Below are 23,081 nucleotides of genomic sequence, written 5' to 3'. Positions count from 1 at the left end.
CTGTATTTCTCTGGATGTCTCTGGATGTCTCTGTATATCTCTGGATATCTCTGGATGTCTCTGGATGTCTCTGGATATCTCTGGATATCTCTGGATGTCTCTGGATGTCTCTGGATGTCTCTGGATGTCTCTGGATGTCTCTGGATGTCTCACACACTGGAAATACCAGCGTGACTGATGTAACAACATCAGACTAAACCTTCTGTTTGTTTTAGGTGATAAATCATCTCGCGTTCAGCCCTAAGTTAAGCCCTTCGACATGACCATCGGTCAGAGGACGTCCTCCGTGCGCAGGTCCGTCAGAGCTCCCAAGTTCTTAGACACATCCAGCGGTTTTTACAGTCGCCTGGACGAACCGGGGATCTCAGAAGATCCGAAGCGGCAGATGTCCAATGGAGCTGTGGAGGACATAGAGATGTTTAAGGAGGACGATGGGGAGATGTTACTGAGGAGGACGCCCAGCAGAAGAAGCAACCGGTGGAGGAGTCTGCGAAGGAAAGACAGCAAGGAGGAGAGGAAGAAAGGGAGCAAGGAGGAGAAGAGAGGAAGCAAGGAAGAGAGGAGACGACGCAAGGAGGTGAGGGAGGACATCATCCAGACTGAGGAGAGGGAGCTGGGCGTGGTCCACTTCCCTGTCCCAGAGGAAGCAGATGACCGAGTTCTGATCAGGGACGGAGCAGAGGAGCAGGAGCAGCAGGAGGAGCAGGAGCAGCAGGAGGAGCAGGAGCAGCAGGAGCCAGAGGAGGACAGGAACAGAAGGGAGCAGCAGGAGGGCCTCAAGGCTCTGCAGAGGAAGAGCAGCGGTCATTACCGCAAGGTGAGACGCAGTTTCTTTACTGGTAACAGCAGAAACACCAGAGAGGTCAGATCCTGGTAGAGAGGTCAGATCCTGGTAGAGAGGTCAGATCCTGGTAGAGAGGTCAGATCCTGGTAGAGTGGTCAGATCCTGATAGAGAGGTCAGATCCTGGTAGAGAGGTCAGATCCTGGTAGAGAGGTCAGATCCTGGTAGAGTGGTCAGATCCTGGTAGAGAGGTCAGATCCTGGTAGAGAGGTCAGATCCTGGTAGAGAGGTCAGATCCTGGTAGAGTGGTCAGATCCTGATAGAGAGGTCAGATCCTGGTAGAGAGGTCAGATCCTGGTAGAGTGGTCAGATCCTTGTAGAGAGGTCAGATCCTGGTAGAGAGGTCAAATCCTGGTAGATCCTGAGAGAGAGGTCAGATCCTGGTAGAGTGGTCAGATCCTGGTAGAGAGGTCAGATCCTGGTAGAGTGGTCAGATCCTGGTAGAGAGGTCAAATCCTGGTAGAGTGGTCAGATCCTGGTAGAGAGGTCAGATCCTGGTAGAGTGGTCAGATCCTGGTAGAGAGGTCAGATCCTGGTAGAGTGGTCAGATCCTGATAGAGAGGTCAGATCCTGGTAGAGAGGTCAGATCCTGGTAGAGTGGTCAGATCCTTGTAGAGAGGTCAGATCCTGGTAGAGAGGTCAAATCCTGGTAGATCCTGAGAGAGAGGTCAGATCCTGGTAGAGAGGTCAGATCCTGGTAGAGTGGTCAGATCCTGGTAGAGAGGTCAAATCCTGGTAGAGTGGTCAGATCCTGGTAGAGAGGTCAGATCCTGGTAGAGTGGTCAGATCCTGGTAGATCCTGATAGAGAGGTCAGATCCTGGTAGAGTGGTCAGATCCTGGTAGATCCTGAGAGAGAGGTCAGATCCTGGTAGAGAGGTCAGATCCTGGTAGAGAGGTCAGATCCTGGTAGAGAGGTCAGATCCTGGTAGAGAGGTCAGATCCTTGTAGAGAGGTCAGATCCTGGTAGAGAGGTCAAATCCTGGTAGATCCTGAGAGAGAGGTCAGATCCTGGTAGAGAGGTCAGATCCTGGTAGAGTGGTCAGATCCTGGTAGAGAGGTCAAATCCTGGTAGAGTGGTCAGATCCTGGTAGAGAGGTCAAATCCTGGTAGAGTGGTCAGATCCTGGTAGAGAGGTCAAATCCTGGTAGAGTGGTCAGATCCTGGTAGAGAGGTCAAATCCTGGTAGAGTGGTCAGATCCTGGTAGAGAGGTCAGATCCTGGTAGAGTGGTCAGATCCTGGTAGATCCTGATAGAGAGGTCAGATCCTGGTAGAGAGGTCAAATCCTGGTAGAGTGGTCAGATCCTGATAGAGAGGTCAGATCCTGGTAGAGAGGTCAGATCCTGGTAGAGTGGTCAGATCCTTGTAGAGAGGTCAGATCCTGGTAGAGAGGTCAAATCCTGGTAGATCCTGAGAGAGAGGTCAGATCCTGGTAGAGTGGTCAGATCCTGGTAGAGAGGTCAGATCCTGGTAGAGTGGTCAGATCCTGGTAGAGAGGTCAAATCCTGGTAGAGTGGTCAGATCCTGGTAGAGAGGTCAGATCCTGGTAGAGTGGTCAGATCCTGGTAGAGAGGTCAGATCCTGGTAGAGTGGTCAGATCCTGATAGAGAGGTCAGATCCTGGTAGAGAGGTCAGATCCTGGTAGAGTGGTCAGATCCTTGTAGAGAGGTCAGATCCTGGTAGAGAGGTCAAATCCTGGTAGATCCTGAGAGAGAGGTCAGATCCTGGTAGAGAGGTCAGATCCTGGTAGAGTGGTCAGATCCTGGTAGAGAGGTCAAATCCTGGTAGAGTGGTCAGATCCTGGTAGAGAGGTCAGATCCTGGTAGAGTGGTCAGATCCTGGTAGATCCTGATAGAGAGGTCAGATCCTGGTAGAGTGGTCAGATCCTGGTAGATCCTGAGAGAGAGGTCAGATCCTGGTAGAGAGGTCAGATCCTGGTAGAGAGGTCAGATCCTGGTAGAGAGGTCAGATCCTGGTAGAGAGGTCAGATCCTTGTAGAGAGGTCAGATCCTGGTAGAGAGGTCAAATCCTGGTAGATCCTGAGAGAGAGGTCAGATCCTGGTAGAGAGGTCAGATCCTGGTAGAGTGGTCAGATCCTGGTAGAGAGGTCAAATCCTGGTAGAGTGGTCAGATCCTGGTAGAGAGGTCAAATCCTGGTAGAGTGGTCAGATCCTGGTAGAGAGGTCAAATCCTGGTAGAGTGGTCAGATCCTGGTAGAGAGGTCAAATCCTGGTAGAGTGGTCAGATCCTGGTAGAGAGGTCAGATCCTGGTAGAGTGGTCAGATCCTGGTAGATCCTGATAGAGAGGTCAGATCCTGGTAGAGAGGTCAAATCCTGGTAGAGTGGTCAGATCCTGGTAGAGAGGTCAAATCCTGGTAGAGTGGTCAGATCCTGGTAGAGAGGTCAAATCCTGGTAGAGTGGTCAGATCCTGGTAGAGAGGTCAGATCCTGGTAGAGAGGTCAAATCCTGGTAGAGTGGTCAGATCCTGGTAGAGAGGTCAAATCCTGGTAGAGTGGTCAGATCCTGGTAGAGAGGTCAAATCCTGGTAGAGTGGTCAGATCCTGGTAGAGAGGTCAGATCCTGGTAGAGTGGTCAGATCCTGGTAGAGAGGTCAGATCCTGGTAGAGAGGTCAGATCCTGGTAGAGTGGTCAGATCCTGGTAGATCCTGATAGAGAGGTCAGATCCTGGTAGAGTGGTCAGATCCTGGTAGATCCTGATAGAGAGGTCAGATCCTGGTCTACCTTTTTAGGTTTTGTGTACTGTAGATACAAAAGACACAATCCTCTGGTCCAGAGGTTTTTATTCCTGGAGGCGGAGCCAGCTTCAGAGTTACTAATGCTAAGCTAACGGCTAATGCAGTTTATCTGCAGACAAAATTGGTTCATGTCAACATACGTCACTTACCAATATTGTGCTGGTCGGAGCCATGTTCCAGTGGCGTGCGGTCAGGGCAATCAAAGCAAGCAGTGATTGACCAATACAATTACAGCGTGTCCACAATACGTCCAAATAAAGCTGTTTCCTCCTCACTTCTGCTGCTCGAGCCTCTACAGGCCGCTGAGCAGTACTGCATCCATATACAAGGAAGTTAGAAATAACTGCTGATATATTTAAAATAGTTTACAGCTGATTAAAACATGTGTCAAGCTCGATTCTATTTAAATTCACTCTTATTCTGCCTCTTACCAGTGAATTTAAAGGTTGAACGTTTTGTTTGTACAACATTCTTTTTGATAGACTTCAACTTCTTGAAGTGACCTCACGAGCCTGTGGTCAGACTCCTTCAGCCATGTGCATTCTGACCATTAACACCTCCTCTCACCACTCATGTACCTGTCAATGTGAGTCCAGTAACCACGGATACAGCCATAATCACTTTTCAGCAGCCAATGAGAGAACAGAGGCTGTGTTTACAATGTTAGCATTGCACGAGCTAAGCGCTAACTAAAGAGAACCAAAAAACGAAGCATCAAAATGGACACATTAACGGTCAGCGCTCGGACAGGCCACCTCAGATCACGCTTCACAAACATCAAATATGACTCCAAACGGTTGTCATAGTGATTAGAATCCAGCCTGTGGTTAACAGCTGTAGCAGCGTGTGCTAACGTTAGCTCCTCGTTGTGTCTGTGCTTCACTTTTATACTGAGTTATTAAAGCCAGAGCTGCCTCAGTCAGAGCGACAATCGTCAGTCGGGCCCTTGTCACACTTGGATTTACACAGCAACGTGTCAAAAGCAGGAAGCAGGGCCACTGTTGTTGTGTCCCTGGGCAAGACACTTCACCCACCTTGCCTCCAGTGGGTGAAAGTGGGTGAACGTGGGTGAACGTGGGTGAAAGTGGGTGAACGTGGGTGAAAGTGGGTGAAAGTGGGTGAAAGTGGGTGAACGTGGGTGAACGTGGGTGAACGTGGGTGAAAGTGGGTGAACGTGGGTGAACGTGGGTGAAAGTGGGTGAACGTGGGTGAACGTGGGTGAACGTGGGTGAAAGTGGGTGAACGTGGGTGAAAGTGGGTGAACGTGGGTGAACGTGGGTGAACGTGGGTGAAAGTGGGTGAACGTGGGTGAACGTGGGTGAACGTGGGTGAAAGTGGGTGAACGTGGGTGAACGTGGGTGAACGTGGTTGAAAGTGGGTGAACGTGGGTGAAAGTGGGTGAACGTGGGTGAACGTGGGTGAACGTGGGTGAACGTGGGTGAAAGTGGGTGAACGTGGGTGAACGTGGGTGAACGTGGGTGAAAGTGGGTGAACGTGGGTGAACGTGGGTGAACGTGGGTGAAAGTGGGTGAACGTGGGTGAACGTGGGTGAACGTGGTTGAAAGTGGGTGAACGTGGGTGAAAGTGGGTGAACGTGGGTGAACGTGGGTGAACGTGGGTGAAAGTGGGTGAACGTGGGTGAACGTGGGTGAACGTGGGTGAACGTGGGTGAACGTGGGTGAACGTGGGTGAAAGTGGGTGAACGTGGGTGAACGTGGGTGAACGTGGGTGAACGTGGGTGAAAGTGGGTGAACGTGGGTGAACGTGGGTGAAAGTGGGTGAACGTGGGTGAACGTGGGTGAAAGTGGGTGAACGTGGGTGAAAGTGGGTGAACGTGGGTGAACGTGGGTGAAAGTGGGTGAACGTGGGTGAACGTGGGTGAACGTGGGTGAACGTGGGTGAACGTGGGTGAAAGTGGGTGAACGTGGGTGAAAGTGGGTGAACGTGGGTGAACGTGGGTGAACGTGGGTGAACGTGGGTGAAAGTGGGTGAACGTGGGTGAACGTGGGTGAAAGTGGGTGAACGTGGGTGAACGTGGGTGAACGTGGGTGAACGTGGGTGAAAGTGGGTGAACGTGGGTGAACGTGGGTGAACGTGGGTGAAAGTGGGTGAACGTGGGTGAACGTGGGTGAACGTGGGTGAACGTGGGTGAAAGTGGGTGAAAGTGGGTGAACGTGGGTGAACGTGGGTGAACGTGGGTGAACGTGGGTGAAAGTGGGTGAAAGTGGGTGAACGTGGGTGAACGTGGGTGAACGTGGGTGAAAGTGGGTGAACGTGGGTGAACGTGGGTGAAAGTGGGTGAACGTGGGTGAACGTGGGTGAACGTGGGTGAACGTGGGTGAACGTGGGTGAACGTGGGTGAAAGTGGGTGAACGTGGGTGAACGTGGGTGAAAGTGGGTGAACGTGGGTGAACGTGGGTGAACGTGGGTGAACGTGGGTGAACGTGGGTGAACGTGGGTGAAAGTGGGTGAAAGTGGGTGAAAGTGGGTGAACGTGGGTGAAAGTGGGTGAACCTGGGTGAAAGTGGGTGAAAGTGGGTGAAAGTGGGTGAAAGTGGGTGAACGTGGGTGAAAGTGGGTGAACGTGGGTGAAAGTGGGTGAACGTGGGTGAAAGTGGGTGAACGTGGGTGAACGTGGGTGAACGTGGGTGAAAGTGGGTGAACGTGGGTGAACGTGGGTGAACGTGGGTGAACGTGGGTGAAAGTGGGTGAACGTGGGTGAACGTGGGTGAACGTGGGTGAACGTGGGTGAAAGTGGGTGAACGTGGGTGAACGTGGGTGAAAGTGGGTGAAAGTGGGTGAACGTGGGTGAACGTGGGTGAACGTGGGTGAAAGTGGGTGAACGTGGGTGAACGTGGGTGAACGTGGGTGAACGTGGGTGAACGTGGGTGAAAGTGGGTGAACGTGGGTGAACGTGGGTGAACGTGGGTGAACGTGGGTGAACGTGGGTGAACGTGGGTGAAAGTGGGTGAACGTGGGTGAACGTGGGTGAACGTGGGTGAACGTGGGTGAAAGTGGGTGAACGTGGGTGAACGTGGGTGAAAGTGGGTGAACGTGGGTGAACGTGGGTGAAAGTGGGTGAACGTGGGTGAAAGTGGGTGAACGTGGGTGAACGTGGGTGAAAGTGGGTGAACGTGGGTGAACGTGGGTGAACGTGGGTGAACGTGGGTGAAAGTGGGTGAACGTGGGTGAACGTGGGTGAACGTGGGTGAAAGTGGGTGAACGTGGGTGAACGTGGGTGAACGTGGGTGAACGTGGGTGAAAGTGGGTGAACGTGGGTGAACGTGGGTGAACGTGGGTGAAAGTGGGTGAACGTGGGTGAACGTGGGTGAACGTGGGTGAACGTGGGTGAAAGTGGGTGAAAGTGGGTGAACGTGGGTGAACGTGGGTGAACGTGGGTGAAAGTGGGTGAAAGTGGGTGAACGTGGGTGAACGTGGGTGAACGTGGGTGAAAGTGGGTGAACGTGGGTGAACGTGGGTGAAAGTGGGTGAACGTGGGTGAACGTGGGTGAACGTGGGTGAACGTGGGTGAACGTGGGTGAACGTGGGTGAAAGTGGGTGAACGTGGGTGAACGTGGGTGAACGTGGGTGAACGTGGGTGAAAGTGGGTGAACGTGGGTGAACGTGGGTGAACGTGGGTGAACGTGGGTGAACGTGGGTGAAAGTGGGTGAAAGTGGGTGAAAGTGGGTGAACGTGGGTGAAAGTGGGTGAACCTGGGTGAAAGTGGGTGAAAGTGGGTGAAAGTGGGTGAAAGTGGGTGAACGTGGGTGAAAGTGGGTGAACGTGGGTGAAAGTGGGTGAACGTGGGTGAAAGTGGGTGAACGTGGGTGAACGTGGGTGAACGTGGGTGAAAGTGGGTGAACGTGGGTGAACGTGGGTGAACGTGGGTGAACGTGGGTGAAAGTGGGTGAACGTGGGTGAACGTGGGTGAACGTGGGTGAACGTGGGTGAAAGTGGGTGAACGTGGGTGAACGTGGGTGAAAGTGGGTGAAAGTGGGTGAACGTGGGTGAACGTGGGTGAACGTGGGTGAACGTGGGTGAAAGTGGGTGAACGTGGGTGAACGTGGGTGAACGTGGGTGAACGTGGGTGAACGTGGGTGAACGTGGGGCGTGTTCATTTACATCAACTGTTCTGACCAAATACATTGTTTCTCAGAATTAGGGCTGGAAAAAATGAACATCTAAAAAAAGCATTATCTTGATAACAAAATGTCAATGTTTTCACCGTCATCAGAACGAGCAGAACGAGCAGAACGAGCAGAACGAGCAGAACGAGCAGAACGTGCAGAACGAGCAGAACGTGCAAACGTGTGTGTAAAGGTCTTGTTGAGGGTCAAGTGCGGCACAAAATGTGAATAAACCATCAATTGAAGCAGAAATATCACTTTTGAGCTTCTGTCTCTTTCTTAGATCATTTTAGTCGTTTTAATTTAACTCCAAACACAGTGACAGTCACAAGCAGAAGTGTCTTGCTCCACGACACAATCAAAGTGGAGATCAGTCCATTCCATGAGTGATGATGTCATCAGTATGAAGACACTGGGATCTTTATGGATCTGGTCCAGTGCAGTTACCTGGCTCTCCGCTTCATCACCGCTCGTGCACCTTTGGCACGCAGCGCTTTGCAGCCGCTCAGTCTAAAGTTAAACTTTAACTGGTGACTCAAGGTCCTCCTGTTTCCATGAGCTCAGTCGCCATGGATACTATCAGAGCCACCACAGAGCACGTCGTATGAGCAGGTCAGAGTCCCACAGTCCAACGCAGGGCGGGGCTTTATAACGTACATGTCTCTGTCTCTATGGTAACCCTGTGATGAGGGTGAACCCACCTAAGGCCCAAAGTCACCGGGACAGGCTTCAGTCATCCACGACCCCGAAGGGGAACAAGAGGTGGAGAATGAATGAGCCTGAGAAACTGCTGGGGGCCCCGCGGGGCCAATTACACTTTATCACACGTAATTGTGAGTTCACAGTTTCATAACATCTCGAACTGAAACGTCTATTTCCTGCTTCCTGTTTCTATTTGGAGGACTTTTGCAGTTATAAATACTTTAGGAAACTCACTGTAAATGTCACATGATATTGAACAGAAAAATATAAAATCATCTTTAAAAACAGCTCCAAAAGAACAAGACGAGAATCATAAATATTTTAAAGATTTGACCTGAAAATGTGCTCATCAAATATTATGAATGAACTAGAAATGTGAGGAGGAGAAGAGGAGGTGAAAAGGAGGAGAAGAGGAGGTGAAGAGGAGGAGAAGAGGAGGAGAAGAGGAGGTGAAGAGGAGGAGAAGAGGAGGAGAAGAGGAGGAGAGGAGGTGAAGAGGAGGAGAGGAGAAGAGGAGGAGAAGAGGAGGAGAAGAGGAGGAGAAGAGGAGGTGAAGAGGAGGAGAAGAGGAGGTGAAGAGGAGGAGAAGAGGAGGAGAAGAGGAGGAGAAGAGGAGGTGAAGAGGAGGAGAAGAGGAGGAGAAGAGGAGGAGAGGAGGTGAAGAGGAGGAGAGGAGAAGAGGAGGAGAAGAGGAGGAGAAGAGGAGGTGAAGAGGAGGAGAAGAGGAGGAGAAGAGGAGGTGAAGAGGAGGAGAAGAGGAGGAGAAGAGGAGGTGAAGAGGAGGAGAAGAGGAGGAGAAGAGGAGGTGAAGAGGAGGAGAAGAGGAGGAGAAGAGGAGGAGAAGAGGAGGTGAAGAGGAGGAGAGGAGAAGAGGAGGAGAAGAGGAGGTGAAGAGGAGGAGAAGAGGAGGAGAAGAGGAGGTGAAGAGGAGGAGAAGAGGAGGAGAGGAGGTGAAGAGGAGGAGAGGAGAAGAGGAGGAGAAGAGGAGGTGAAGAGGAAGTGAAGAGGAGGAGAAGAGGAGGTGAAGAGGAGGAGAAGAGGAGAAGAGGAGGTGAAAAGGAGGTGAAGAGGAGGAGAAGAGGAGGAGAAGAGGAGGTGAAGAGGAGGAGAAGAGGAGGTGAAGAGGAGGAGAAGAGGAGGAGAAGAGGAGGTGAAGAGGAGGAGAGGAGAAGAGGAGGAGAAGAGGAGGTGAAGAGGAAGTGAAGAGGAGGAGAAGAGGAGGTGAAGAGGAGGAGAAGAGGAGAAGAGGAGAAGAGGAGAAGAGGAGGTGAAGAGGAGGAGAAGAGGTGGTGAAGAGGAGGAGAAGAGGAGGTGAAGAGGAGGAGAAGAGGAGGAGAGGAGGTGAAGAGGAGGAGAAGAGGAGGAGAAGAGGAGAAGAGGAGGAGAGGAGGAGGAGAGGAGGTGAAGAGGAGGAGGAGAGGAGGTGAAGAGGAGGAGAAGAGGAGGAGGAGAGGAGAAGAGGAGGAGAAGAGGAGGAGAAGAGGAGGTGAAGAGGAGGAGAGGAGGAGGAGAAGAGAAGAGGAGGAGACGAGGAGGTGAAGAGGAGGTGAAGAGGAGGTGAAGAGGAGGAGAGGAGGAGGAGAGGAGGTGAAGATGAGGAGAAGAGGAGGAGAAGAGGAGGAGAAGAGGAGGTGAAGAGGAGGAGAAGAGTAGGTGAAGAGGAGGTGAAGAGGAGGAGAGGAGGAGGTGAAGAGGAGGAGAAGAGGAGGAGGTGAAGAGGAGGTGAAGAGGAGGAGAAGAGGAGAAGAGGAGAAGAGGAGGTGAAGAGGAGGAGAAGAGGAGGTGAAGAGGAGGAGAGGAGGAGGTGAAGAGGAGGTGAAGAGGAGGAGAAGAGAAGAGGAGGAGAAGAGGAGGAGGTGAAGAGGAGGTGAAGAGGAGGAGAGGAGGAGGTGAAGAGGAGGAGAGGAGGTGAAGAGGAGGAGGAGGTGAAGAGGAGGAGAGGAGGAGGAGAAGAGGAGGAGAAGAGGAGGTGAAGAGGAGGAGAAGAGGAGGTGAAGAGGAGGAGAAGAGGAGGAGAAGAGGAGGTGAAGAGGAGGAGAGGAGCTGAAGAGGAGGAGAAGAGGAGGTGAAGAGGAGGAGAGGAGGAGGTGAAGAGGAGGTGAAGAGGAGGAGAGGAGGAGGTGAAGAGGAGGAGGAGGTGAAGAGGAGGAGAAGAGGAGGAAAAGAGGAGGAAAAGAGGAGGAGAGGAGGTGAAGAGGAGGAGAGGAGGAGGTGAAGAGGAGGTGAAGTGGAAGAGGAGGTGAAGAGGAGGAGAGGAGGAGGAGAAGAGGAGGAGAAGAGGAGGAGAAGAGGAGGTGAAGAGGAGGAGAGGAGGGGGTGAAGAGGAGGTGAAGAGGAGGAGAAGAGGAGGTGAAGAGGAGGAGAAGAGGAGGAGAAGAGGAGGTGAAGAGGAGGAGAAGAGGTGAAGCAGCAAAACAAGAAGATATAAAGCTGCCAGGACACGCCCTCTGCACCGGACACGCCCTCTGCACCGGACACGCCCTCTGCACCGGACACGCCCTCACGCAGTAATATGTAAACGAGCATAAAGAGTTAATATGACAAGTTCATGGAGCAAATCCCAAATAATAATGAGAAGGTTCAATGTGTTTAGTTTTAGGATATTTCGTATCAAACAGGTTCTAGGCCCCGCCCACCATCATGATGACCACCAATCATCAACATCCTCACACACTCTGGCCCCGCCCACACTCTCCTCTCGCTCTCAGGGGACAGTCCGGGGCCCTTGTATCGGCTCGGATCTGTGGAATGAGGCATGACGCCGGATAAAGACATTCCAGTGCTCTCCTCCAATCAGCTGCCGGCCCCGCCCCTCGTGCTGTGTGCATAAGGTGGCTGCACAAGTACATACGTCGCCACGGTAACCGGATATGCCCTGCGATCAGAAGTTCATCTCTTCTCGATGCTTTATGGTTAAAGGTGCTCGATGTAACGACTTTTATACATCTACTATAGTCACATGACCAGTTTATGAAATGAGCAGCGTCATCATTGTCGCTCCTTCGTCTGGACATTGTGACCTTTGACCTCTGAGATCTCTTTGTCTTCTTGTTTTCTTCAGGCTCTAGACCGAGCGTTCCGTCGCGGTTGGGAGGTCTTCATCACTAACCTGTACAGCGTGACCCTCAGCACCTCCTCCCCCTGTGACTCCTCCCCCTGTGACAGAGCTGCACTGAGGAGCGTGATGGACTGAAGTGGAAGCGACACAGTGACACCTGGTGGCCTGGAGGAGTGTTGCTCCTTTAACGTTCCAAATATTTAAGTTTGAACGTAATTATGTTTATGATGTCAAATGTATTACGTTCTCTATTTCTATGTAAATATTTGATGCTGAATGAGAGCAAAAATTTGAAGAAGATTAAATCAAAAATAAGTTAGCTCAACATAAAATAACATGAGACATTTATGTTGAGTCACGACGTGGTTAGAGTGGTGAGAGACATCAGGCAATCTCATCAATTCCTTTGAAATAAAGCAAACCAGCATTTTCTGTTTAGTTCTTTAAAATGTTTGACATACGTTTAATTGATTCAGCAGTAAATGTTTAGAGATGGACACGATGAAGCTTTTGCTGATGTGACACAGAGACCTGAACATACAATAATGAAAACACTAGGCGTGGCCAGGTTAAAGCACTAGGCGTGGCCAGGTTAAAGCACTAGGCGTGGCCAGGTTAAAGCACTAGGCGTGGCCAGGTTAAAACACTAGGCGTGGCCAGGTTAAAGCACTAGGCGTGGCCAGGTTAAAGCACTAGGCGTGGCCAGGTTAAAGCACTAGGCGTGGCCAGGTTAAAGCACTAGGCGTGGCCAGGTTAAAACACTAGGCGTGGCCAGGTTAAAGCACTAGGCGTGGCCAGGTTAAAACACTAGGCGTGGCCAGGTTAAAGCACTAGGCGTGGCCAGGTTAAAACACTAGGCGTGGCCAGGTTAAAACACTAGGCGTGGCCAGGTTAAAGCACTAGGCGTGGCCAGGTTAAAACACTAGGCGTGGCCAGGTTAAAACACTAGGCGTGGCCAGGTGACGCGAGACCTGCTACTCTCTCATTTATATATTTATAATCATAGAACCTGTGAACCAGTGTGACGTATGTATTTGTGTTTAATCTATTTTTTTTAATCTATTACGTCTGAAGTCTCAGAAGCAGTTTAATGAATAAAGAGATATATTTTAATACAATTGTGTTTTGTGTATTATGTTAATGTTGTGACACACCAGAGGCTCTGAGAGTTAACATACAAACAGTATAAATATAAAGTTCAACTCATTCATCCATTTTCAAATGCATTTCTCGAATGTCAATGATACTATTGGTCCAGTCTTTGACTGCGTCTTCCGTTTCTGTTGTGATGGCTTTTCCCTGAGGGAGAATATTCCAAAGATCGACATTGTTTCCATGGAGTTTGGAGGTCCAAATACATCGTTATAAAAATGGAGTGGGATGATGATGTCGACACTGTAACGCTTTGATCTCAGGACAGTCCCACCACACATCAGGTTTTGCACCACAGTTTCTCCAACAGTCTGCATTTCCTCTGGTGTCACATTCTTCCAACAGGATTAAACTAAACTATTTACTCAAATGATCAGAAGTGTAACACAGTTTTTGTTCTTGGCATGTGGTGGGGTACATCTGGGGCACACCATTTTTGCCTCATGTCTGCCACCTGCAGTGCCTCTCCTGCGCTGCTGCCTCTGTTTGCCTACCATGTTACCTTAAGTTACCTTAAGTTACCTTAAGTTACCTGAACTAACCTGAACTCACATGAGGGTCCTCCTGGTGAAGGTCACATGAGGGTCCTCCTGGTGAAGGTCACATGAGGGTCCTCCTGGTGAAGGTCACATGAGGGTCCTCCTGGTGAAGGTCACATGAGGGTCCTCCTGGTGAAGGTCATGTGAGGGTCCTCCTGGTGAAGGTCATGTGAGGGTCACATGAGGGTCCTCCTGGTGAAGGTCATGTGAGGGTCACATGAGGGTCCTCCTGGTGAAGGTTACATGAGGGTCCTCCTGGTGAAGGTCATGTGAGGGTCACATGAGGGTCCTCCTGGTGAAGATCACATGAGGGTCACATGAGGGTCCTCCTGGTGAAGGTCATGTGAGGGTCACATGAGGGTCCTCCTGGTGAAGATTACATGAGGGTCACATGAGGGTCCTCCTGGTGAAGGTCATGTGAGGGTCCTCCTGGTGAAGGTCATGTGAGGGTCACATGAGGGTCCTCCTGGTGAAGGTCATGTGAGGGTCACATGAGGGTCCTCCTGGTGAAGGTTACATGAGGGTCACATGAGGGTCCTCCTGGTGAAGATTACATGAGGGTCACATGAGGGTCCTCCTGGTGAAGGTCATGTGAGGGTCCTCCTGGTGAAGGTCATGTGAGGGTCACATGAGGGTCCTCCTGGTGAAGGTCATGTGAGGGTCACATGAGGGTCCTCCTGGTGAAGGTCATGTGAGGGTCACATGAGGGTCCTCCTGGTGAAGGTTACATGAGGGTCACATGAGGGTCCTCCTGGTGAAGGTCACGTGAGGGTCACATGAGGGTCCTCCTGGTGAGGGTCACGTGAGGGTCACATGAGGGTCCTCACCTGCTGCGCTCTTGTGAAAATACTTTGTCAGAATATTGACTCATCATAAGACAAAAGTATAATCACAAAAACATTTCACATGATCAAATATTAAAGTCAGGATTTCTCAGAATTGTCTTCAGATGTCACCAAATGTCAAAAAGCTTATTTTCCACCTTTATTTTTAAATTTTGTATTTCATATTCTCTCCTTCCTTCCTCCACAAAATTATATGTTTTGTGTGTGTTTGTTGTTTTATATTTAAACAAATGAATAATTTAAAAGTGTTATTAACCCGAACACCATCTTTGAGGTCAGCTCTAGGGTTAAAGGAGAACTATGTCACATTTTTGTCACTTTGTTTTTTTCTCCTGTATTCTCAGAACCAGCACCCAGTGGGCCTGCTGCAGTTCCCAGAGCGTCCAGCAGGGAGTGCAGTTCCCTGAGCGTCCAGCAGGGAGTGCAGTTGCCCCGTCTGCTTCATCAGGAGGTTACACACTGCACCTTTAATCACATGTTCTGCTGGTGAAAAAGACAAATACTTGTTGCACAAAACAATGACCACAGCCACTGCAGTGAGCAGCGCCCCCTGGAGGCTCACTCTGAGCAGCACATGTTCTCTGCTCACTTTGGCTCCAACATTTACCCAAACAATGATTGAACATGAAAGGTTTTTATTCATTTTACTGACATTAAATCAACATAAGGACAAAAAATAACAATTATCTTAATGTTACTGTGAAAACTGTATATTATGAAACTGGCCGTTTAGTTCAGCCCCAGATCATGTGGCTGCCACGAGCGGAGGAGCAGCTGGAGGAGCGGCTGGAGGAGCAGCCGGAGGAGCAGCTGGAGGAGCAGCTGAAGGAGCAGCTGGAGGTCAGACCTCCACAGCTGGGTCTGAGCCCAGTCCCTGAGCCTGCAGAGCCTCCTCTCTCTTCAGCTTTGGCTTCTCTGTGCGAGTGTGCCACACCAGCACCTGCAGGGGCGGGGCAGAGGCGGGGCAGAGGCGGGGCAGAGGCGGGGCAGGGGCGGGGCAGAGGTTACATGTTAGAATTTAATAATTTAGATATAAATAAGTTCAAATATATTTGTTATAATTTATGGTCAAAACCGTGTATATCACAATCACCACTGAACCTGCAGATGGATCAAAGTACTGAGCTGCAGAGGCTGCACTAGCTCTGTGTCACTGAGTCTGGGTCAGCTCTGAGGTCAGCAGCTCTGAGGTCAGCTCTTGCTTGTTCTCTCATTGCAGTTCTCGTTGACAGAATCTGTTCAAGAGTGATGTCCTTCCATCCGTCTCCTCCTCTGCTCGTTGCTAGGCGACTCATCACACATCCCAGAATTCCCCTTCTCACTTTCATTTAGTAACATTTAGAAACGCTAAACACCGCTAGCAGGTAGCGCTAGCCTCAGCTGACTGCTAAAGCTCTGGTGACCACTGCACAGAGTCTTATAGTCTTACATTCATTAGTCTGAATGAAAGAGAAGAATGTCTCTGTTGTTTGGACATTTGAGACGCTTTAAACGGTTCTGACCTTTGTGCAGTTGACCGCTTTGGGCTCGAGCTCGTTCACAGTGACCAGCCCCTGGAGGAGGCTGCTCTCCAGGAAGCCCTGGGGAGCCTCGCCATCGAAGCACGCATCAGCATGAGCCAGGAGCAGGCGCAGGGACACGGCAAAGCCCGCCATGTCTATGGGAAAGGGCCGCGAGGGCCTCCAGCCGGTGTGGAAGCCTACGACCTTCAGAGAGAGACACAGCATGAGTCCTACAACCTTCAGAGAGAGACACAGCATAAGTCCTACAACCTTCAGAGACACAGCATAAGTCCTACAACCTTCAGAGAGAGACACAGCATGAGTCCTACAACCTTCAGAGAGAGACACAGCATGAGTCCTACAACCTTCAGAGAGAGACACAGCATAAGTCCTACAACCTTCAGAGAGAGACACAGCATGAGTCCTACAACCTTCAGAGAGAGACACAGCATAAGTCCTACAACCTTCAGAGACACAGCATAAGTCCTACAACCTTCAGAGAGAGACACAGCATGAGTCCTACAACCTTCAGAGAGAGACACAGCATGAGTCCTACAACCTTCAGAGAGAGACACAGCATAAGTCCTACAACCTTCAGAGAGACACAGCATGAGTCCTACAACCTTCAGAGAGAGACACAGCATAAGTCCTACGACCTTCAGAGACACAGCATAAGTCCTACAACCTTCAGAGAGAGACACAGCATGAGTCCTACAACCTTCAGAGAGAGACACAGCATGAGTCGTACAACCTTCAGAGAGAGACACAGCATAAGTCCTACGACCTTCAGAGAGAGACACAGCATGAGTCCTAAGACCTTCAGAGAGAGACACAGCATAAGTCCTACGACCTTCAGAGAGAGACACAGCATAAGTCCTACAACCTTCAAAGAGAGACACAGCATAAGTCCTACGACCTTCAGAGACACAGCATAAGTCCTACAACCTTCAGAGAGAGACACAGCATAAGTCCTACGACCTTCAGAGACACAGCATAAGTCCTACAACCTTCAGAGAGAGACACAGCATAAGTCCTACGACCTTCAGAGAGAGACACAGCATAAGTCATACGACCTTCAGAGAGAGACACAGCATAAGTCATACGACCTTCAGAGAGAGACACAGCATAAGTCCTACGACCTTCAGAGAGAGACACAGCATAAGTCCTACGACCTTCAGAGAGAGACACAGCATGAGTCCTACGACCTTAAGAGAGAGACACAGCATAAGTCCTACGACCTTCAGAGAGAGACACAGCATAAGTCCTACGACCTTCAGAGAGAGACACAGCATAAGTCCTACGACCTTCAGAGAGAGACACAGCATAAGTCCTACGACCTTCAGAGAGAGACACAGCATAAGTCCTACGACCTTCAGAGAGAGACACAGCATGAGTCCTACGACCTTCAGAGAGAGACACAGCATAAGTCCTACGACCTTCAGAGAGAGACACAGCATAAGTCCTACAACCTTCAGAGAGAGACACAGCATAAGTCCTACAACCTTCAGAGACACAGCATAAATCCTACAACCTTCAGAGAGAGACACAGCATAAGTCCTACGACCTTCAGAGACACAGCATAAGTCCTACAACCTTCAGAGAGACACAGCATAAGTCCTACGTCCTTCAGAGACACAGCATGAGTCCTACGACCTTCAGAGACACAGCATAAGTCCTACGACCTTCAGAGAGAGACACAGCATAAGTCCTACGACCTTCAGAGACACAGCATAAGTCCTACGACCTTCAGAGAGAGACACAGCATAAGCCCTACGACCTTCTGAGAGAGACACAGCATAAGTCCTACGACCTTCAGAGAGAGACACAGCATAAGTCCTACGACCTTCAGAGAGAGACACAGCATAAGTCCTACAACCTTCAGAGAGAGACACAGCATAAGTCCTACGACCTTCAGAGAGAGACACAGCATAAGTCCTACGACCTTCAGAGAGAGACACAGCATGAGTCCTACGACCTTCAGAGAGAGACACAGCATAAGTCCTACGACCTTCAGAGAGAGACACAGCATAAGTCCTACAACCTTCAAAGAGAGACACAGCATAAGTCCTACGACCTTCAGAGACACAGCATAAGTCCTACAACCTTCAGAGAGAGACACAGCATAAGTCCTACGACCTTCAGAGACACAGCATAAGTCCTACAACCTTCAGAGAGAGACACAGCATAAGTCCTACGACCTTCAGAGACACAGCATAAGTCCTACAACCTTCAGAGAGAGACACAGCATAAGTCCTACGACCTTCAGAGACACAGCATAAGTCCTACAACCTTCAGAGAGAGACACAGCATAAGTCCTACAACCTTCAGAGACACAGCATAAGTCCTACAACCTTCAGAGAGAGACACAGCATGAGTCCTACAACCTTCAGAGAGAGACACAGCATGAGTCCTACAACCTTCAGAGAGAGACACAGCATGAGTCCTACAACCTTCAGAGAGAGACACAGCATGAGTCCTACAACCTTCAGAGAGAGACACAGCATAAGTCCTACAACCTTCAGAGACACAGCATAAGTCCTACAACCTTCAGAGAGAGACACAGCATGAGTCCTACAACCTTCAGAGAGAGACACAGCATGAGTCCTACAACCTTCAGAGAGAGACACAGCATAAGTCCTACAACCTTCAGAGAGAGACACAGCATGAGTCCTACAACCTTCAGAGAGAGACACAGCATAAGTCCTACGACCTTCAGAGACACAGCATAAGTCCTACAACCTTCAGAGAGAGACACAGCATGAGTCCTACAACCTTCAGAGAGAGACACAGCATGAGTCGTACAACCTTCAGAGAGAGACACAGCATAAGTCCTACGACCTTCAGAGAGAGACACAGCATGAGTCCTACGACCTTCAGAGAGAGACACAGCATAAGTCCTACGACCTTCAGAGAGAGACACAGCATAAGTCCTACAACCTTCAAAGAGAGACACAGCATAAGTCCTACGACCTTCAGAGACACAGCATAAGTCCTACAACCTTCAGAGAGAGACACAGCATAAGTCCTACGACCTTCAGAGACACAGCATAAGTCCTACAACCTTCAGAGAGAGACACAGCATAAGTCCTACGACCTTCAGAGAGAGACACAGCATAAGTCATACGACCTTCAGAGAGAGACACAGCATAAGTCATACGACCTTCAGAGAGAGACACAGCATAAGTCCTACGACCTTCAGAGAGAGACACAGCATAAGTCCTACGACCTTCAGAGAGAGACACAGCATGAGTCCTACGACCTTAAGAGAGAGACACAGCATAAGTCCTACGACCTTCAGAGAGAGACACAGCATAAGTCCTACGACCTTCAGAGAGAGACACAGCATAAGTCCTACGACCTTCAGAGAGAGACACAGCATAAGTCCTACGACCTTCAGAGAGAGACACAGCATGAGTCCTACGACCTTCAGAGAGAGACACAGCATAAGTCCTACGACCTTCAGAGAGAGACACAGCATAAGTCCTACAACCTTCAGAGAGAGACACAGCATAAGTCCTACAACCTTCAGAGACACAGCATAAATCCTACAACCTTCAGAGAGAGACACAGCATAAGTCCTACGACCTTCAGAGACACAGCATAAGTCCTACAACCTTCAGAGAGACACAGCATAAGTCCTACGTCCTTCAGAGACACAGCATGAGTCCTACGACCTTCAGAGACACAGCATAAGTCCTACGACCTTCAGAGAGAGACACAGCATAAGTCCTACGACCTTCAGAGACACAGCATAAGTCCTACGACCTTCAGAGAGAGACACAGCATAAGCCCTACGACCTTCTGAGAGAGACACAGCATAAGTCCTACGACCTTCAGAGAGAGACACAGCATAAGTCCTACGACCTTCAGAGAGAGACACAGCATAAGTCCTACAACCTTCAGAGAGAGACACAGCATAAGTCCTACGACCTTCAGAGAGAGACACAGCATAAGTCCTACGACCTTCAGAGAGAGACACAGCATGAGTCCTACGACCTTCAGAGAGAGACACAGCATAAGTCCTACGACCTTCAGAGAGAGACACAGCATAAGTCCTACAACCTTCAAAGAGAGACACAGCATAAGTCCTACGACCTTCAGAGACACAGCATAAGTCCTACAACCTTCAGAGAGAGACACAGCATAAGTCCTACGACCTTCAGAGACACAGCATAAGTCCTACAACCTTCAGAGAGAGACACAGCATAAGTCCTACGACCTTCAGAGACACAGCATAAGTCCTACAACCTTCAGAGAGAGACACAGCATAAGTCCTACGACCTTCAGAGACACAGCATAAGTCCTACAACCTTCAGAGAGAGACACAGCATAAGTCCTACGACCTTCAGAGAGAGACACAGCATAAGTCCTACAACCTTCAGAGAGAGACACAGCATAAGTCCTACGACCTTCAGAGACACAGCATAAGTCCTACAACCTTCAGAGAGAGACACAGCATAAGTCCTACGACCTTCAGAGACACAGCATAAGTCCTACGACCTTCAGAGAGAGACAAAGCATAAGTCCTACAACCTTCTGAGAGAGACACAGCATGAGTCCTACGACCTTCAGAGAGAGACACAGCATAAGTCCTACAACCTTCAGAGACACAGCATGAGTCCTACAACCTTCAGAGAGAGACAGAGCATAAGTCCTACGACCTTCAGAGAGAGACACAGCATTAGTCCTACAACCTTCAGAGACACAGCATAAGTCCTACAACCTTCAGAGAGAGACAGAGCATAAGTCCTACGACCTTCAGAGAGAGACACAGCATTAGTCCTACAACCTTCAGAGACACAATATAAGTCCTACAACCTTCAGAGAGAGACAGAGCATAAGTCCTACGACCTTCAGAGAGAGACACAGCATGAGTCCTACGACCTTCAGAGAGAGACACAGCATGAGTCCTACGACCTTCAGAGAGAGACACAGCATAAGTCCTACGACCTTCAGAGACACAGCATAAGTCCTACGACCTTCAGAGAGAGAGACAGCATAAGTCCTACGACCTTCAGAGAGAGACACAGCATAAGTCCTACAACCTTCAGAGAGGGACACAGCATAAGTCCTACGACCTTCAGAGACACAGCATAAGTCCTACAACCTTCAGAGAGAGACACAGCATTAGTCCTACAACCTTCAGAGACACAATATAAGTCCTACAACCTTCAGAGAGAGACAGAGCATAAGTCCTACGACCTTCAGAGAGAGACACAGCATGAGTCCTACGACCTTCAGAGAGAGACACAGCATGAGTCCTACGACCTTCAGAGAGAGACACAGCATAAGTCCTACGACCTTCAGAGACACAGCATAAGTCCTACGACCTTCAGAGACACAGCATAAGTCCTACGACCTTCAGAGACACAGCATAAGTCCTACGACCTTCAGAGAGAGAGACAGCATAAGTCCTACGACCTTCAGAGAGAGACACAGCATAAGTCCTACAACCTTCAGAGAGGGACACAGCATAAGTCCTACAACCTTCAGAGAGAGACACAGCATAAGTCCTACGACCTTCAGAGAGAGACACAGCATAAGTTCTACGACCTTCAGAGAGAGACACAGCATAAGTCCTACAACCTTCAGAGAGAGACACAGCATAAGTCCTACGACCTTCAGAGAGAGACACAGCATAAGTCCTACGACCTTCAGAGAGAGACACAGCATAAGTCCTACGACCTTCAGAGAGAGACACAGCATAAGTCCTACGACCTTCAGAGACACAGCATAAGTCCTACAACCTTCAGAGAGACACAGCATAAGTCCTACGACCTTCAGAGACACAGCATAAGTCCTACGACCTTCAGAGAGAGACACAGCATAAGTCCTACGACCTTCAGAGACACAGCATAAGTCCTACGACCTTCAGAGAGAGACACAGCATAAGTCCTACAACCTTCTGAGAGAGACACAGCATAAGTCCTACGACCTTCAGAGAGAGACACAGCATAAGTCCTACAACCTTCAGAGACACAGCATGAGTCCTACAACCTTCAGAGAGAGACACAGCATAAGTCCTACGACCTTCTGAGAGAGACACAGCATAAGTCCTACAACCTTCAGAGACACAGCATAAGTCCTACAACCTTCAGAGAGAGACACAGCATAAGTCCTACGACCTTCAGAGAGAGACACAGCATAAGTCCTACAACCTTCAGAGAGAGACACAGCATAAGTCCTACGACCTTCAGAGACACAGCATAAGTCCTACGACCTTCAGAGAGAGACACAGCATAAGTCCTACAACCTTCTGAGAGAGACACAGCATAAGTCCTACAACCTTCAGAGAGAGACACAGCATAAGTCCTACGACCTTCAGAGACACAGCATAAGTCCTACGACCTTCAGAGAGAGACACAGCATAAGTCCTACAACCTTCAGAGACACAGCATAAGTCCTACAACCTTCAGAGAGAGACACAGCATAAGTCCTACGACCTTCAGAGACACAGCATAAGTCCTACAACCTTCAGAGAGAGACACAGCATAAGTCCTACAACCTTCAGAGAGAGACACAGCATAAGTCCTACAACCTTCAGAGACACAGCATAAGTCCTACAACCTTCAGAGAGACACAGCATAAGTCCTACGACCTTCAGAGACACAGCATGAGTCCTACGACCTTCAGAGACACAGCATAAGTCCTACGACCTTCAGAGAGAGACACAGCATAAGTCCTACGACCTTCAGAGACACAGCATAAGTCCTACGACCTTCAGAGAGAGACACAGCATAAGCCCTACGACCTTCTGAGAGAGACACAGCATAAGTCCTACGACCTTCAGAGAGAGACACAGCATAAGTCCTACGACCTTCAGAGACACAGCATAAGTCCTATGACCTTCAGAGAGAGACACAGCATAAGTCCTACAACCTTCTGAGAGAGACACAGCATGAGTCCTACGACCTTCAGAGAGAGACACATCATAAGTCCTACAACCTTCAGAGACACAGCATGAGTCCTACAACCTTCAGAGAGAGACACAGCATGAGTCCTACGACCTTCAGAGAGAGACACAGCATAAGTCCTACGACCTTCAGAGAGAGACACAGCATAAGTCCTACAACCTTCAGAGAGAGACACAGCATAAGTCCTACAACCTTCAGAGACACAGCATAAGTCCTACAACCTTCAGAGAGAGACACAGCATAAGTCCTACGACCTTCAGAGAGAGACACAGCATAAGTCCTACGACCTTCAGAGAGAGACACAGCATAAGTCCTACAACCTTCAGAGAGAGACACAGCATAAGTCCTACGACTTTCAGAGAGAGACACAGCATAAGTCCTACGACCTTCAGAGAGAGACACAGCATGAGTCCTACGACCTTCAGAGAGAGACACAGCATAAGTCCTACGACCTTCAGAGAGAGACACAGCATAAGTCCTACAACCTTCAGAGAGAGACACAGCATAAGTCCTACAACCTTCAGAGACACAGCATAAGTCCTACAACCTTCAGAGAGAGACACAGCATAAGTCCTACAACCTTCAGAGAGAGACACAGCATAAGTCCTACAACCTTCAGAGAGAGACACAGCATAAGTCCTAC

The 23,081-nt window shown here is 49.8% G+C and overlaps 2 protein-coding genes across 2 annotated transcripts in view; one reads left to right on the top strand and one right to left on the bottom strand.

Annotated features, from left to right (window-relative positions):
• Positions 1–232: 232 nt before the first annotated feature.
• LOC140367919 (uncharacterized) lies at positions 233–12,156 on the top strand. Its single transcript, XM_072454701.1, has 2 exons — positions 233–817; positions 11,490–12,156. Exons 1-2 carry the CDS (start codon positions 260–262, stop codon positions 11,619–11,621), a joined length of 690 nt encoding a protein of 229 aa, XP_072310802.1. The 5' UTR covers positions 233–259; the 3' UTR covers positions 11,622–12,156.
• A 2,601-nt stretch (positions 12,157–14,757) lies between these two features.
• Positions 14,758–23,081, bottom strand: part of b3gat3 (beta-1,3-glucuronyltransferase 3 (glucuronosyltransferase I)) — a gene marked incomplete at its 5' end in the record, with an annotated part of 13,088 nt that continues 4,764 nt past the window's right edge. Inside the window, 2 exons of the mRNA XM_072455319.1 lie at positions 14,758–14,962; positions 15,525–15,728. Of these exons, the coding sequence (XP_072311420.1) occupies positions 14,864–14,962; positions 15,525–15,728 (303 nt within the window). The remainder of the gene's footprint in view (positions 14,963–15,524; positions 15,729–23,081) is intronic.

The sequence above is a fragment of the Eucyclogobius newberryi genome, unplaced genomic scaffold (genome assembly GCF_026437365.1).
Source record: "Eucyclogobius newberryi isolate DKJ021-1_F unplaced genomic scaffold, fEucNew1.0.hap1 SCAF_2, whole genome shotgun sequence".
In the NCBI taxonomy this organism is placed as follows: domain Eukaryota; kingdom Metazoa; phylum Chordata; class Actinopteri; order Gobiiformes; family Gobiidae; genus Eucyclogobius; species Eucyclogobius newberryi.
Note: the sequence above shows the minus strand (reverse complement) of the source record. Positions and strands in the feature narration are given on the sequence as shown.

Bases quoted from the DNA above. Each gene is read 5' to 3' on its own strand.
- LOC140367919 (XM_072454701.1), top strand. From the start codon at position 260: ATGACCATCGGTCAGAGGACGTCCTCCGTGCGCAGGTCCGTCAGAGCT. The intron at 818-11,489 runs GTGAGACGCAGT...TGTTTTCTTCAG, and splicing joins GCAGCGGTCATTACCGCAAG to GCTCTAGACCGAGCGTTCCG.